This window comes from Amphichorda felina (genome assembly GCF_050947745.1).
Source record: "Amphichorda felina strain 45539 chromosome Unknown scaffold_2, whole genome shotgun sequence".
In the NCBI taxonomy this organism is placed as follows: domain Eukaryota; kingdom Fungi; phylum Ascomycota; class Sordariomycetes; order Hypocreales; family Bionectriaceae; genus Amphichorda; species Amphichorda felina.
In genome coordinates, this window is record NW_028145048.1 from 1598 (window position 1) to 18093 (window position 16496).

Below are 16496 nucleotides of genomic sequence, written 5' to 3' on the forward strand. Positions count from 1 at the left end.
TATACTAATATCTAATATTCCTCTACTAAGTATATATACTTTTTTATAGTTATTTCCTTAATCGCTATTACCTACGCCTTAGCTATTAGGCTAATTAATAGGCGCGTTAATTAATTAATAGTAAGGTTATTATTAGATATATATACTATAACCTACTATACCGCTTATAGTTATATTATCTAGGGATAAGATTCTAGATTAAAGGCGCTAGAATTTTAATATATTTAATCTAGAATAGGCGCTCTTATAACTATTAACCGATAAGAGTTAGGTTAGGTTAGGTTTATTTTTTAGATTAATTAATAATAGAGGCTAATTAGAAAAGAACTTAACTAGAATATATAGACTATATATTAATTTCGTACTTTAGGGTTATAGGAATTCTAATCGAAAACCCGCCGAATAGAGAGCTAGGCTAATTAGAAAAAAACTTAACTAGAATATACGGATTATATATTAATTTTATATTTTAGGGTTATAGGAATTCTAATCGAAAACCCGCTAAATAGAAAGCTAGGATTTTAGATTAAAAGTATTAGAATTTTAATATATTTAATCTAAAATAAGCGCTCTCTTTTTCTTATAATTATTAACTTAACCGATAAAAGTTAGGTTAAGTTAGGTTTATTTTTTAGATTAATTAATAATAAAGGCTAATTAGAAAAGAATTTAACTAAAATATATAGATTATATATTAATTTTATACTTTAGGGTTATAGGAATTCTAATTAAAAACCCGCTAAATAAAAAGCTAGGGCTAGCTAATATATATTAAGCCTCTTAATAATATCGCTATAAGCTCTTCTAAGATATTATTAGAAAGCGGTAGCTTAGATACCTAAACCTATATAATACTAATAGCTAGGCGATTAATAATAATCTATTCTAAGGTAGTAGGCTATTAGATAAATCTTAAAGCTTTATTAAGCTAATATAATCCTTAATATCTATTAAAAGCTACCCTTTTACCTTATAGCCGCGGAAATAATACTTAATATTATTATTAAGCCTAATATTACTATTATATAGCTAATATACTAGTATCTAATACTCCTCTACTAAGTATATATACTCTTTTATAATTATTTCCTTAATCGCTATTACCTATACCTTAGCTATTAGGCTAATTAATAGGCGCGTTAATTAATTAATAGTAATATTATTATCGGATATATATACTATAATCTATTATACCGCTTATAGTTATACTATCTATTTATAAGACTATTAGGGATAAGATTTTAGATTAAAGGCGTTAGAATTTTAATATATTTAATCTAGAATAAGCGCTCTTATAACTATTAACCGATAAGAGTTAGGTTAGGTTAGGTTTATTTTTTTTAACTAATTAATAGTAGAGGCTAACTAGAAAAGAATTTAACTAGAATATATAGATTATATACTAATTTTATACTTTAGGGTTATAGGAATTCTAGTCGAAAACCCGCCGAATAAAAAGCTAGGCTTAAGCTACCTTTAAATAATAGTTTAAGGGAGGTTAAGGCTTTTATTAGGGTTAAGAATAGCTTTTCGCTACTTTATATAAGAATTAGGATTATCTAAAATAAGGGGTCTTTCTTTATATAAATAAGTAATAATTAGCTATAGTTTCGTATATTAATTATTATAGCTTAGGTAATTATAATAAAAGCTTTAAAAATATATTAAAAAAATAATAGAATAAAATATATAAAAGATAAAGTATAGAAAATTAAGCCCCGAAAAGAAGGCTTAAAAGGTAGGGCGCGGGAGGCAGGGGTTACGGAATAAGGGCCGGAAGACGGAAACCGGAAGACGGAAACCGGAATATAAGAAGCGGAAGACGGGAGACGGAAGGCGGGGGTTAATAATAAATATATATATAGATATAATATCGCATCTACTTTCCGATAAGTATTAAATTCATACGTCGTTTTCTTAACATAGCTAGCCTACGAAAATGCTAGATATGCTGCTTCTAACTGGAGCCGATGATAAATCTGTCCCCGAGCTGATCAAAGGAAATCAGCGCGATATACGAGACAGCAGCCTATTTCGCGACCTCGGCAAGCACTTTCACGACCTACACAGTCCAGCATTTGGTAAGATCAGTGACGCTAGCGATGTCGAATTATCCCCGGATGGGCAAACGGTTATTTTCACCGGATCTATCTGGACGAAGCTTGAAGGTGTCGCCCAGAAACGTATTTGCGTAACAGAGGTCAACACAGGCAAGACGAATATTATCACCAATGGACCCAACAATGATATGCAACCCAAGTGGTCTCCCGATAGCCAGACGATTGCATTCATATCCGATCGCGCCAGTTCGGGTATATTCCACCTGTTTCTTCTCTCGTCAGGTCAATTGGGCGAAGCGAAGCCAGTTCACCTACCTCAAGGGCTGACAGCAGAATATGCTGCCTGGTCGCCGTCAGGAGGCCACATCCTCATCGGCGCGGCAGGCCAAGGAGCGGACCAAGCTGGCGGCTCCGGATCCGGCACCTTGAATCCGACCGATGACAGCCAGCTCCCTGCTTGGATGCCGCATGTCGAACCAGATACGCAAAAGAATGTATGGCGGACGATTTTTGTTTATGACGTGGCCGAGGGAGATCTCAACCTAGTGTCTCCTTCTGGTGTCAATGTCTGGGAGGCTACGTGGTGCGGGCCAGGGCATATCGCTGCAATTGCCTCCCATGACCCTTCCGAATCATCATGGTACAAGACCACGATTGATGTGGTTGATATAAAGACGCGGCAAAGTGAAACCATCTATCGTGGCTCCTTCCAACTAGGAATACCCTCTGCGACCCCATCGGGTTCTCGCATAGCGGTAATTGATGGACTTTTCAGCGATCGGGGGATCGTGGCAGGAACGCCTGTCTTGATCGACGTCGCGTCCCATTTATCTACCAGAGTCGAGACGGGAGGTATCGATGTGAGCCAGATGTCCTGGATCGACGAGCAGAATCTGTTTTTTGTTGGGCTTCGGAGCCTGCACGCGGTGTCGGGGCGGATCGACACCAAAACAAATACATTCAACGTGACCTGGACGACTCCCGATGGCTTAGGCGCGCGGTACCCCCAAGCAAGCCAACTGGTAAATGGCTCCTTTGCTGTGGCTCGTTCAAGCTGGACGAGGTACCCCGAGATAGGTCTGGTCCGGGACACCTCTGGATATGAGACTCTTGCATCCCTAGATCACGATGGGGCCAAGTATCTGAGATCGATCTGCGGATCGGCCGAGGAGGTTTCGTGGTCCGCCCCTGATGGTACTGAGATCCAGGGCTACTTGTGCCTACCAAAATCTGAAAAGAAAGAGCCTCACCCTCTTGTGCTCCATGTCCACGGAGGGCCAGTGTGGGCCTTTACAAACGCATGGCAGCTCAAGTTCCCATGGGTGCCACTATTGGTCTCTCGTGGTTATGCTGTTCTGAGCGCCAACCCTCGTGGGTCCAGGGGACGGGGGGATGACTTCGCCCACAAGGTACAAGGGGATATGGGCGGTGATGATATGGGGGACTTGCTGTCTGGCATTGATGCGCTGGTGGAAAGGGGCGTGGTTGATCCCAGCCGACTCGGCGTGACGGGCGGCAGCTACGGGGGCTTCATGTCCGCCTGGATCATCACGCAGACCAAACGATTCGCAGCCTCGGTAGCCATTGCACCCTGTACAGACTGGCTCTCTCAGCATACCACCAGCAACATCCCTGCATTTGACAAGATCTTGCTCCAGGACAACCCTTACGCACTCGAGGGCGAGTACACTCGCCGAAGTCCTCTCCGACACGTTCAGGCGTGCTCTACACCACTTCTACAACTTGTGGGCACGGAGGACCAGTGCACTCCGGCCTCACAGGCGGTGCAGTTCCACAATTCGCTTCTAGAGCATGGAATTGAGTCCGTCATTGTCCAGTATCCGGGAGAAGGGCATGGGGTGCGCAAATTTCCCGCCGTAATTGATTATTGCTGCAGGATGGTATCATGGTTCCAGAAGCACATGCCGGCTTAGCGATGGGGAGTCGACAGGAATGGGTCGTTGAGACCATATTGCTTTCCCTTCAAAGCTCTCAAGATAAAATAGTTATATCATTACATGCTATTCCGACTGTACAGGGCCCTCAATCTTCCTTCGCCCACCCAGATAACGCCCGCATCACCCCGGAGCGTACCACCCGTCAGCCGATACGTACGCCTCCCAGGGCAAACCTAGTAGTGACCAATCACTATCAAACCCTTGATAGAGATCCCAGCTCAGCATTGGATCTAGAGAGTTACTTAGTGCGCCGCCAGTTGGAGAGTGACTCCCTGAATCCGTATCGCTGCTCCAAAACTTCCCAGTGTCAAATTCGCCTGGGGCCTCCTGTGGCCATGCACTATCGCTCCGCCCACCAGGTTGTGGTGTCCTCGAGCCATTTGGGGAGTCTTTCAACTCTTCTCTTTCGAATACCGGCTGGTTTTTTATTTCGGAGGAGCATGTTATGGCCGTATAATCTAGCAAGGTCCAAAAGAGAGTCATGTCCTCTTGGTCAACAGTGATGGGCCGTGAATCCACGGAGGGGATAGCACCATCATATTTGCTTCCAGCGAGGCTCATAGTCTGCCGATAGTTGATCCGTACAGAAAGTTTGTCGAGAATGTTGGCCTGTAATGCAATACCATGCATCAGCGGGAACATTTACACGATTAGATTTGGAGTAGGGGTAGATGCGGATGGTTTATTCCCCGACTAGTTTTGCCTCTTACCGTATTTTGCATATTGGGCCATTGCTTGGCAAGCCTGCGAACAAAATGACAGGCCTCCTTGAACCGTCGACGGGCCAACCCAGCAGCCTTAGTGCGGGTGTCAATACTAAGCTCAAGCTGGACCGTCGCAGCAATGGCCGCGAGATATCCAACGAATGGATCATGGATGATCATTCCAGCCCCCTCAATTTCGGATATGAGCCTCAGGACCCATGTTGAGTGGATGACGGCGTTATGGTATGATTTCTGAAGCACGGTCAAGGGGACCGTGTCACGGGCGTCGCGGGATTTGACGAAGATGATGAACGGATGGTGCCTGTGCAAGTCATTCGTTTTGTCAATCAAAGTACGGCAAGCCAAAGAGATATATTTATATATCTTACAGGAGGCAATGAATAGCGGAATAAAGGATTTGAGAAAACGACCAGGCCACGAAGTAAGGACGCGTGGCTGGCTCACGTAAAGCGCGCTGAGGAGGTCCGACGCTGGTGTATCGGTGGGGGTAAAAGTCTACATTTGACGTTAATTATAGTATTTTATATAGGACTAAGACCGAAGGAAAAAAAAAAGGGGGGGGGCCTACTTAGCTCAAATTCTAAGAGATTGGAGAGCGTCTGAGATAGAGACGAGTTATCTTTCCAGAATGGCGTACCGGTATCTGCAGTCACTTGAAAGCAAATCGCGGCCACTCGCTCCCAGATTCCGAGAATCTCAACGTTTGCCGCCAAAATGCTAGCGACGTGGCCACGCCTTTCATGGAGGGGCGTTTGCAATGAGAACGGCCTGGAATCCGTTTTCGGGACGGGTAGCTGCGGGCCATCCTGGAAGAGAAACAGTTGATAGGATGATGCTGGGACTGTGGCGGAGGCAACAGTCCTACCGATGAAAACGCGATCCAACATGAATAATGTCCACACAATAGCTTGTTCATCAAGAGTCCTTTTATGGCCAGGCTGTGTAGAGGGCTCTATTCCTAGCATGCCCCTGGCTTGGGCAAGTCTTATCGCAAGAGCGACCTGAGACTGTGCTCGTATGGCCCTCCCGTCTAAATAACACAAGAAGTTAGCCCGTCAAAGGTCTAGCCCAAAAGATCCAAATACAATCATATCATATTCCTCAATTCCCACAGGTAGCTACTCACCTGCAAAGTCAACCTGCGCCAAGAGGCAAAGGCCTTGGAAATAAGATATCCCTATATCCATCCTCGAGTACGCCTGTGTAAGGAGCTGCCAGGCAGCCTCGGACAGATTTCTTACCAGCTTTTTCTGAAGCTCTCTGCTTTCCACAAAAGGGTGACTCGAAGTGCGTAGACTCAGAGCTAGCATGGGGTACCGGACGATCGGAGGGGGAAGCTCAGCTACAGATTGCGGAATACAACTGCTCAGGCGTGATAGGAGGGGATAAGGCTGATTGTGAAAATTCTCAAAGTAGAGTATCACACCTTCCATTTGAACTTCGTCCGGGAGCTGTTGCTCTGGGGGTAACTGTGAGCTAGTGGAGCACAAAATATGAGTATTTTTCTACAGTGCTCGGTCGTGGCAGGGGTTGAACTGCGCTGGGTACCTCAGTGGGCTTTCTGTTGAAAGCGAGAGGGATATTCGGCTTGTCTCTTGCCCCTGCGCATCATGGCACCGCATTTGACTATGGCCGGGCGTTGGGGAAACGGAGGAGAAGGAGGAGTGGCAATTGCCAGCCGGCGCATTCGACACTCCGGTGCACACGTCCACTCCGGAGTTGGACTTTTCGGTTTGTCTTTTCCATGGCATTAGTCCACTCATTGTGCTCCATTAACCGCGGTAGTTGTATTGACGGAGGCCATACTTGAGCGCAGCCGCCAGCTCTTCCAGCCTTTTCTCGATAGCGGTAAACCGTTTCGACTGCTGCCACATACGTTAGCAGAGAGCTTAGAGGCTGGAGCAAGCTTGGGTAGGATAGATATAGATACACCTTGAGAGAATTGTGCTTATGAATGGCAGATTCGTCGCTAGGACAAACTTGCCGCTTGTGTGAAATGGTGTTGTTGTCTGTGTAAAGGCAACGCTGGCGCAGCCGCTTACAAAGGGAGCATTGCGGCTTTTCACCTGGACAGCGGGCTTTTTTGCGACTTGAGATCTATTTGTGAGCCACAAGGAGCGCCATGATTGACGATTGTCTTAATTATTTGGGGGGGTGAAAGAATCGCTCGGGGTGGCTGGGACTCAGGTCTCGCTTTCACATACCGACAATTGTTACAGGCTTGCTTTACTCTTCTGACGGGAGGAGCATAGTCCTCCTCCTTGTCAGCTAGAAAATCCCCATCTTCATTCATTGTGTCGCCAGCTGTGATCAAAGGTAGTCGGCATGAGGAAGGAGATAGATCGAGGGCAGGACAAGTGACTGGAGCTCAAGGTTGGTGAATGCTGGCTGTGACTAAGGTAGCGTTCCCCGCGCGTTACCAACCCTCGCACCCCACCTTCCTCCTTCCTATTTTAGGGTTCCAAGTCGGCTCCAACGCAAGACTCAACAATCCAAGAAATAGCCATATCGTATGGGCTAAATCTAACGCTTAAGTTCGTCCCTGAATAAAAATCTATAACCGTCGTGGTTGCCATGAGCGCCACGACAGGGTTGTGCCGCCGTCTGCCGGCCCTCTGTTAGGGAGAATGGGCGATTACGCTCGCGCAATGTACTGATTGCCAGTACTAATAGTAATGTAAGTGCAAATGCCACGGACCTTTTTTAGTTAGAATTAACCTGATAAGATCGAGATAGAGAGACAAATTAGCAAAATCATTAGCGCCTATTAGAAATTATCTAATATCATTAGCAAAACTTAGGCAGCTCGTAAAAGGGGCTAAGTAGAGGCGCTATCACGTGACTACTCACGTGGCTTCAATGGAGCGGCTTCATGGTGCGATCCAAATGAGCAGCCTCGGCGCCTCAGAGTCAGAGTCAGTGTTAGATACCCATTCCGTTCATGATGCGTAAGTATATGAGCAAACGCCAACGCCCATGCGACTTTTGTCGCTCGCGAAAAACAGCCTGTCGTATTGATCAATCACCTCCTTGCCGGTCGTGTACTCTCAACAACCGAGAGTGTACCTTTCTCCAGGAGGCACCACCTAGGAAAAGGTCCGAGGCGCTGGATAGCCCTAGCTCACCAAGCGTCGAAGCGAACCAAGACGCACAATCACCGATACAGCACACGGGGCTACCTGTCCGCAGCCCTGGTGGCCTATTTACCCAGCAGCTTCCGAATGAGAATCATGCTGTTGGGCAATCGGGGTATGATGGCTCCATCAATTTCTTGTCGGGCCTAGACATAGACTTGGACCTACCCGACTTTCAGTTCATACAGGCCTCGAGCCCTTCAACGAGTCAGCAGACGCAATGCCCGACGTGGTATGACCAATCGACGGATTCCCACCGTTGCACCCAAACCCTGGACTATACCGATGGCGCCCGTCCGCAGGTTCTCGGCCTCAGCGGCGATATGGACCCGTATCTCCTACAAAGATATAACACAGACGACCATGGCATCTTTCACTTTAAGCATCTGGATATTCACTCGGTCCAGTCCGAGCCCCAACCTGTTCATTTTCTCACTTCCAACCCTGCTCTGTATGCTAAGAGTAGAGAAGATGCGGGCCACACAGACGTATCACATGACCAGTTAAGAGTCGCCCTGGAGGAGAAGGTACCTGCTCATACGGGGGCGAGGCTCATCTCACTTTTTCACAAGTTTATCGCCCCTCAATTCCCAATCTTCTCAGCGCAGGCTATGCCCAATCCCGGGTCCGCCCCAGTGCACCTATTAGCCGCCATATATGTCGTTTCATTCCCCTTCAGCGTGTATGACGAACAGCTCTGCATCGACCTTGCATATGACACTCCTCCTTATGCGGATCTCTCTCTGCTCATCAACTCATCATTATGGCCAGACCTACACTCCCCTGACCTAAATGCGGTGCAGACTTTAGTCCTACTCGTCATCCGACCTCTTTCTAATCCTCTCGTCTCCGAGACACCTTACAAGTGGTCGTTAATGGGACTTTTGATATCAACGGCAGTGAATTTGGGCCTTCATTTGGATGCGGGACAATGGAAAGCTCCTATGTGGCAAGTCGCTTTGAGACGGAGGTTGTCTTTCCTCATATTTGTCATTGATAAGTGGATGGCGGCGAGCCTTGGCCGTCCTCGACAACTCCACGGGGAAAATTGGCTTGTCACCACAGTCAAATTTTCAGACAGGGTTGGTACAAATATGGATGACGTTTCTTGGGACGACCTGATGTACTCTTCGTCTCTCTCAGTGGTCCTTGACTCTGTTTTGGCAAACTTTTTGTAAGTTTGTCTGGATCTCTAGGATGACAAAAGCTAATCCCAGCAGCTCGCTTCGTGCGTCTCAAGACATTGCACGAGATCCTCAACATGCCATAGTTGTGGCAAAGCAGCTCCTGCAATCAATACCAGCTCCTGGGGGCACAGACACAGGCCAAGGCAGTATGCAGGGCACGCTACAACAGCTGGGATACCACTACGTCCGTCTACTGATTCTTCGCGCTGCCATGAGACCTTTTCTTTGCGCCAGCAATATCAAACAGGACGCTTGCGTTCCCAGCGACGGTTCATCCACCCAAAACCTGCGTAATGAAATGAGAGCCTGCGCATACCAGTTCATGACCTTGATAAAAGACTTGAACCCCAATTCGACCCATGGATTCTGGCCTCCGTGGTGCCCAACAGCTGTTTCAACACTCTGCTATGCTCTGCTCTCAGGGGTTGTTTCGTCTTCGACTGAGGGTGAGGCGTTGGAATGGATCAACTTGTTACAAGCTGTTCGAAGAGAGCTGAGAATGAAGGCCAGCGCACTTCCCATTTTGCGTCTGGGACTCTTACGAATCGACTCGATCTTCTGGCGTGGATTGGAGAACGTGTTTTGCCTGGACCATCACGTCCAGACTGCCGTACATGCGTCTCTGGGGACATGAAAAGGCCTCCTTTACTCGCCTATGCCTGCCTTCTATTGCTGCGGAGATGTTGTTCCACCTCCAACTCCATGTCTTACGCTAGTTGATACCCGGTCCGTACCGCCTCAAACCTATGGGCCAGAGCTCAGCGTTGGGAGTTGATGACTACCCCCTCCCCCTTAATTATTTCATGCCAACGACGAACGCGAACGCCTTGGGGTCCTCTGAAGGCAGCTCACCTCTAAAGACCTTTTAAACTGCAGCATCTCCTCGGACTGCAGTCCTTGCGTCGAGCCATCGTTACATTCTGTAGTAAACAGATAAAGGCCGATAACCATGGACTCATTTGTCGCCCTTCAGCGTATCTCCCCCAGGGGTGATTGGTTGGAATTTTTTCGGCTATTGATATCCTCCGTAATGGACAGATTTCAATAACCGCGCTGTATCTTCTATGTATTCAAAGCTTTTTGGCAGGCCTCTCTCTGGATGATTGTAATGCGCAAAGGCATGTGGCATCCCCGCATAACGCTTCATGGTTACGTGATTCCCAGCCTCTCGCATCTTCTTCCCGTACGCTTCTCCCTCATCCCTCTCCAGGTCAAACTCAGCCGTGATGACATGAGCACGAGGCAAATTGTTAAAATTTGGGGCCAGCATTGGCGTGCAGATCCAGTCGTTCAAAATGCGTTCTTGCTCATCTGCGGTCACTCCCCGTTAACATCCGTCCGAAATAGACCGCTGACATAGTTGTGCGTATAAACTTACCCGCATCTTCTCCGAGCCAGTACTTGAGGAACCATTGCTCCCGGCCAACTGGGCTCCAAGGAAGATTCTGGAACATTCTTGCGCTTTCGTAAGGGCAATTTTGAGCATCGAGCACCGTGATATTAGGGCTACAGTACCGCATATCGGTCGCGGGGACGACCATCAGTTGGAGTTTGATTTCTATGCCCTCGTCGCGTGCAAAATGAGCCAGCACAGCTGACATCTGCCCTCCAGCAGAGAGGCCTCCGAATGAGACGCTCTGAGGGTCGATATGAATGGTTTTGGCGTTGCTGATGGTCTACATCGATGATCAGCCAGGGACTCGGCCCATACGTGGGTGAGCAAAAGAGAAGTTACCCATTTAACCGCTTCCCAACAGTCGTATATCGCGACTGGAAACTTATACTCTGGGCCCATGCGGTAGTCGACGTCAATGACTTTTACATTGGCCTTGTTGCACATGTGCCGGCACCAGGCCGCCTCAGACTCGAGACTTCCGAGAACCCAGCCACCTTTTCCGTATCAGTCGATGCTCGTGAGAAGAAGTAAAGGGGGATCTTGTATTATAGGACTCGTACCACCATGAAAGTTCAGATGAACTGGGAAGGGCCCCGGTCCTGCAGGCGAGTAGATCCGGATACTAATCTGACCGTCTGGGTTCGACACCGGGATTCGAATATCTTCTACCTGTGGCACTTCTGGACCTGCACAAGTATCAGCGAATCCAACCCAATACCGGCACACTGCTTGGGGCTCGAGAAAGGAGGGGCTGTACCTGCCCAGGTCGGATAGGAGAAACCGAACGTTGACGGGGATTTGCGATACTCTTCGATGGTAACTTCGTCCGCCCTGATCATGTCACCGCCACCATGATTGTTCCAGAGGTTGATCCAGCCTGAATCGAGACCTGGATAGTCGCCTTCGTGGATGGCAAGGCGACCCTGTTGGGCTAATGGTGTGTATGAGGTGGGCATTGTAGGTGTTGTGGTGATGACTGGCGAATTGTGTCTGTGTCCTGGAAGATGTAGGAAAGAATACTGGCCAAACCAACTCCCAAAAGAATGGGAAAAGGGAAATAATATCCATATGCTGACTATCACGAACCAAATATTATTGATCATGACGTTCGGACTTCGGAGTCTCCTCCAGGGTACGGGTCCAAAGCTGGCGGCGGCGTCGCCTTTGATTGGCGGCGTTCTTTGTCGGGCGATCTCTCGTCTCCCCCACCGTTATCACGGCCGATAGGCGGAGTCGAACGCCACGAATCAGCAGCTTGGGTGCTATCCCCGCGTTATCGCTCGTGTCCTGGCCCCCCTTGGTCCCAGAACGCTAATGCCCCGGGTAGCATCGTGGCTCCCCACGTGCATAACATGCGGTCGGATTCATTTAAAAGGCTACCTGGGTCTCCCATGCCGACATTTGGGCAGACTCTCCATTAACATCTCAGCTTATCCTTACCGCCAGCTGGGTCATAGTCGGGCGAACCATGGACGCCAAATGGGAGAGTTCGGGCAAAGATGCCGCCGATATCGCAGAGGATGTCAAGCCCACCGACTCGCAACCAACTGTCCTCCGGCGCGTACCTGACAAGATGCCAAAGCTGGCACTACTGATTCTTGTCGTCGAGGTACGTTACCCATCCTCTCCCATTTGATTCCAGGCATCATAATGTGACAAGTCGTTCAATCGTGCTAACTGTCGGGGCAACTAGCTGGGGGAACGATTTACTTACTTTGGCCTCAGTGGGCCAATTCAAAACTACATCAAGTCAGTCTACTGCGGCTTGAGGCCAAGCATTCCGATTTGAAAAAGTTACCACTGACACTTTTCAACTTGCAGCAACCCGTATAACCCTGGGTCAGGTCTCCCCGGCGCCCTTGGCAAGGGACAGGCCGTAGCTACGGCGCTCGGCAACTTTTTCAAGTTCTGGGCTTATGCCTCCACCGTCATCGGTGCTATAGTGGCAGGTATGTCCAGTCGCTCACAGCATTCATCCCATCTCTACAGTCAATTCAATGGAATGAACATGTTAACAATGGCGTTTCAGACCAATACCTCGGCAAGTTCAAGGCCATACTATTGGCCTCCACCATCTACATCGTCGGCCTTATTATCCTCGTCGCCACATCCACTCCGATGGCCATACAAAACGGTGCCGGCCTTGGGGGTCTGGTCACCGCCATGATCACCATCGGCCTGGGTACGGGAGGCATCAAGGCCAATGTTACACCAATGTGTGCTGAGCAATACGCCAACTCGAGGCCGGCGATCAAGACGCTCAAGTCGGGCGAGCAAGTCATAGTCGATCCTGAGCTTACCGTCGGGCGATTATTTATGTGGTGAGTGACGGTATATTTGCTTTTGAAATCTGAAGATATGAAGCTAAATCAAAGATGATCGTTATAGGTTCTACTGGGTCGTTAACATTGGAGCACTGTCTCCGCTGATTACGGTCACAGTGGAAGCCCATCATTCTTTCTGGCTAGCGTACCTGGTGCCATTGATGTGAGTACTCCATTGATAGGGCACTTGAACAAGTGTCAAATCTGACGCTCTCTATTCATAGTGCTATTATCCTGTCCGTGTCGATATTCGTCCTGGGCAGGAATATGTACATCAAGGTTCCACCCATGGGCTCGGCTATCCTCGATGCCGTTCGCACTATTAGGATTGCTATCCAAGAACGGGGCTTCGCCAATGCAAAGCCATCCATGCTTCAGGAGCATAACCGCCAGGACAATTATCCACTGGCTAGCAAGGATAGGTATACGGACGAGTACGTAGGCGAAGTCCAGAGCGGCCTACGAAGCTGCAAGGTGCGTGAGCCATTGCCAAATGCCGTTGAATCTCGACACGTAAGTCTAACATAGACACACAAAGATGTTTCTCTTCTTCCCGTTCTATTTTATCTGCTGGAACCAGATGTGGAACAATCTCATCTCACAGGCTGGCCAGATGGCCCTCCACGGCACGCCGAACGACCTGTTGCAGAATTTGGATCCAATCGCTCTTTGCATCTTTATTCCCTTCTTGGACAGTATGTCGCTTCACCTCCCAACTATTGCCTAGTTACTCCATGAATGAAAGGCTGACATTTGGATTCTCTCAGTTATTGTATACCCATTGCTGCGAAAGTACAAGATTGACTTCGATCCCGTCACCCGCATCTTCATGGGCTTCATCTTTGCCTCACTATCCATGGTCTACGCCTCTGTCCTACAACACTACATATACAAATCCCCGCCCCAGAGCCTACACGTCTGGATCCAGGCCCCTAGCTATGTTCTCGTGGCGTTCTCAGAAGCTTTTGTCATCATCACGGGCCTAGAGCTAGCCTTTACGAAGGCCCCCAAGAAGTGAGTATCGCATACTTTACTTCTTCACCACCGTCTGCTACGAACCAATGCTAATGCCTTTCAACAGTCTTCGTTCTGTTGTCTCAGCCTTATTTTGGCTCACCATCGGTGTTGCTGCGGCTATTTGTATTGCACTGAGTGCTGTGTCGCAGGACCCTTACCTGGTGTGGATGTACGGGTCTCTTGGCATCGTCGGATTTGTGGCGGGATGTGCATTCTATGTGTGCTTTTACCCGAGGAAAAGATTATAATGCAATATAATTTTGTCTTTTCCGGCCTTCACCTCTGCCATGTGTCTATTCAGCGGGTTCGCGAGTGGTTTTATATCTTGTTGAAACTTGAACTTGAGAACCAGAAATTGTCCCAAAAATGTAAATGATCAGTCTGGGCGTCCATCTCGGTCACTTCAGAGCCAGCCGAGTTTGAGATAGATGCGCCTTATGGTACTAGAGTGGTACTAGAGTGGTACTAAGGCGACCTTGATATGTTGGTTAGTCTCTACATCGATGTGACGCAGATCCTCTAAGAACCTACTTGCCCGCTAATATATGCAGGGGTAGTTCCAAGCGAAATCTTGTGTCAATTTCACACTCCTAAAGTTTTTGACGTCCGAAATCACTGTATACGACATCTAGTTAGATTTAACCTCTGAACGACGCGCGGGATTCCATAGCTCCCAAATTTTGTGTGCCCTCGTCCACAACACCATCCTCAGTAACCTGCGATGTTGGGGTAGGTACGTTTGTGGTTGTTCTTGAATCATCGCACCCATGTATAGTGACGGGTTAAAAACATTAATATGTTCCTTTCCGCCACAGATCTCTCTAGCGTCCGTACTGCATAGAGTTTTGCAGTCCACCTAGTCCCGAGACGCCCGTCTGGTGACGAATCTGCCGCACCAGCACTGAACCCCTTGCTTGACACCAGAGAAGAGGACCGTGACATTGACAGAGGCCTCCCAGCAGGAATCCTCGCAATTTGAGAACCTCGGGAGTTGTCGCCGCCATCCTCGCTCAGTCCTTTCCCTAATAATAGTGGAAAACTTGAGTTGTCATCGGTGTAGAAGCCCAACGTGTTCCGAGACGTAGGAGACGGCAAAAGAGGGGAGGTAGTACTCTGTATGTGCCAACTCAGGATGAGTATGCATATATAGAAGGGTCCTGGATACTCACATACACACTCGACGACGAAGACGGATTTCTTCAGGTTATTACACTTAGCTAGGCTATCCCACGCGAGGTCGTAGAAAACCGACAAGATCATCGACTCCCTGAGGCTCATTGATCCAGTGCCCCCCATCTTCATACAAGTGCCAGTCCACATTGTGTCCCAGGCGGGTAAGAGTTTCCTTCAATGCCATCCCGTGTTGATAGGGGACCACATCATCATCCTTTGCATGGGCGAGAAAGATATCGGTGCCAGATACCTGAGATGGATTGACACGTTCCAGGTGTTTTCCAAAATATGCCGAATGCATCTGCCTGACATTTTCCGACGCTGTTTGGCCAGTGATGGCCAGCTCCAGATCGCCAAGCAAGGGCATTCAACTGCAGAACCCGACGAGCCCGGCTAGAGCCTGGCCGACCGCAAAGAACGTCGTCAGCGCTGTAGCAAATCCTTGGCTGATGCCGCCGAGAAATATTTTGCTCCGAGGAACGAGGGTTTCTTCATGACGAATGATTTCAAGTATCTCGACGACGCTTTCTTTCAGGCCGCTATGCTGAATCTCGCTTCTCTCGTTTGGATTTTCGGTCGACCACATATCAAACCACTGGGACAACGGGGTATCAAATCGGTCGGAGTGAAGCTCAGCTGCTCCTGGAAAGACCCAACGAATAGTTGGGAGCAGGTCGGGGATGGTTCGTGCTCCATCCGCGGGCCGACTGGCCTCGCTTTCGAACAACTCGCTGGCAAACTCCTCACAGTTGCTGTCGCGGCCATGTAAGAAGATCACAGTGTGGGTGTGTCCACCTAGGGCGGGTTTTATGTGGCAGGGACGCCCCATGGGTATTTCTCGGGTGGATTGTGCGCGATGTATGACACCTTGTGAAGGATATATGGACATTGAGGGCGGCTAGCTGCCATAAGGTCACCATCAGAAGAACGTAAACATAAAGCGCACGAGGCGTCGCCCAGGCGTGCGTGGGGCGTTGACATACCAATAGTACGTAAGCAGCGACCCCACGAGTACTATCTTATAATTACGCGAGGTCCATGGGAACTGAATTATTATACTACTACTACGGAGTACTAGCCACCACGTACGGCGACATGAATATACAGCAGCTACCGCGGTAGAGCGGGAAGGGCGCTCAACACTGGAGATACATGCGCACGTTCCTTAAAATTTAAAATTCGACAATCTCCAATCAATCAGACTCTGCGTTCCAAATGAATACCTAGTAGAAGATCAGACAAGTTCGTAATTGACGAAAGAAATGGGCTAATAGCATGATAACATCGACAGCTCTTACTCCTCCAGCATAAAGACCAAGGGTTTACTACACATTTTACCCCAACAACTCAATATAAAAACGTTTCACTTTCTATCCATAGCCAATTTCTGATTAGCTTTTCGGGTGTGCCCGAGGACAACAACAGCCGTGATATTATCAGCGCTCTGATATCTGTGATTGGGATCTGAATAAGCCTCCTCCTTTTTCCAGTAAATTAATAAGTCCAAGCTGGAGGCTGACCG

General features: G+C 48.3%; 2 protein-coding genes across 2 annotated transcripts; both read left to right on the forward strand.

The window, feature by feature from the left end:
- Positions 1-1948: 1948 nt before the first annotated feature.
- ACO1O0_001560 (S9 family peptidase) lies at positions 1949-3994 on the forward strand (the record flags this gene model as incomplete). The annotated part of the gene is made up of 1 exon (XM_083191044.1): positions 1949-3994. The coding sequence occupies one exon, from the start codon at positions 1949-1951 to the stop codon at positions 3992-3994; it is 2046 nt and encodes a 681-aa protein (XP_083052258.1).
- Positions 3995-11928: 7934 nt separating this feature from the next.
- ACO1O0_001561 (POT family-domain-containing protein) lies at positions 11929-13802 on the forward strand (the record flags this gene model as incomplete). Its single annotated transcript, XM_083191045.1, has 7 exons — positions 11929-12069; positions 12334-12409; positions 12490-12781; positions 12849-12947; positions 13009-13258; positions 13365-13479; positions 13552-13802. The coding sequence occupies 7 exons, from the start codon at positions 11929-11931 to the stop codon at positions 13800-13802; spliced, it is 1224 nt and encodes a 407-aa protein (XP_083052259.1).
- Between the last annotated feature and the right edge of the window lie 2694 nt (positions 13803-16496).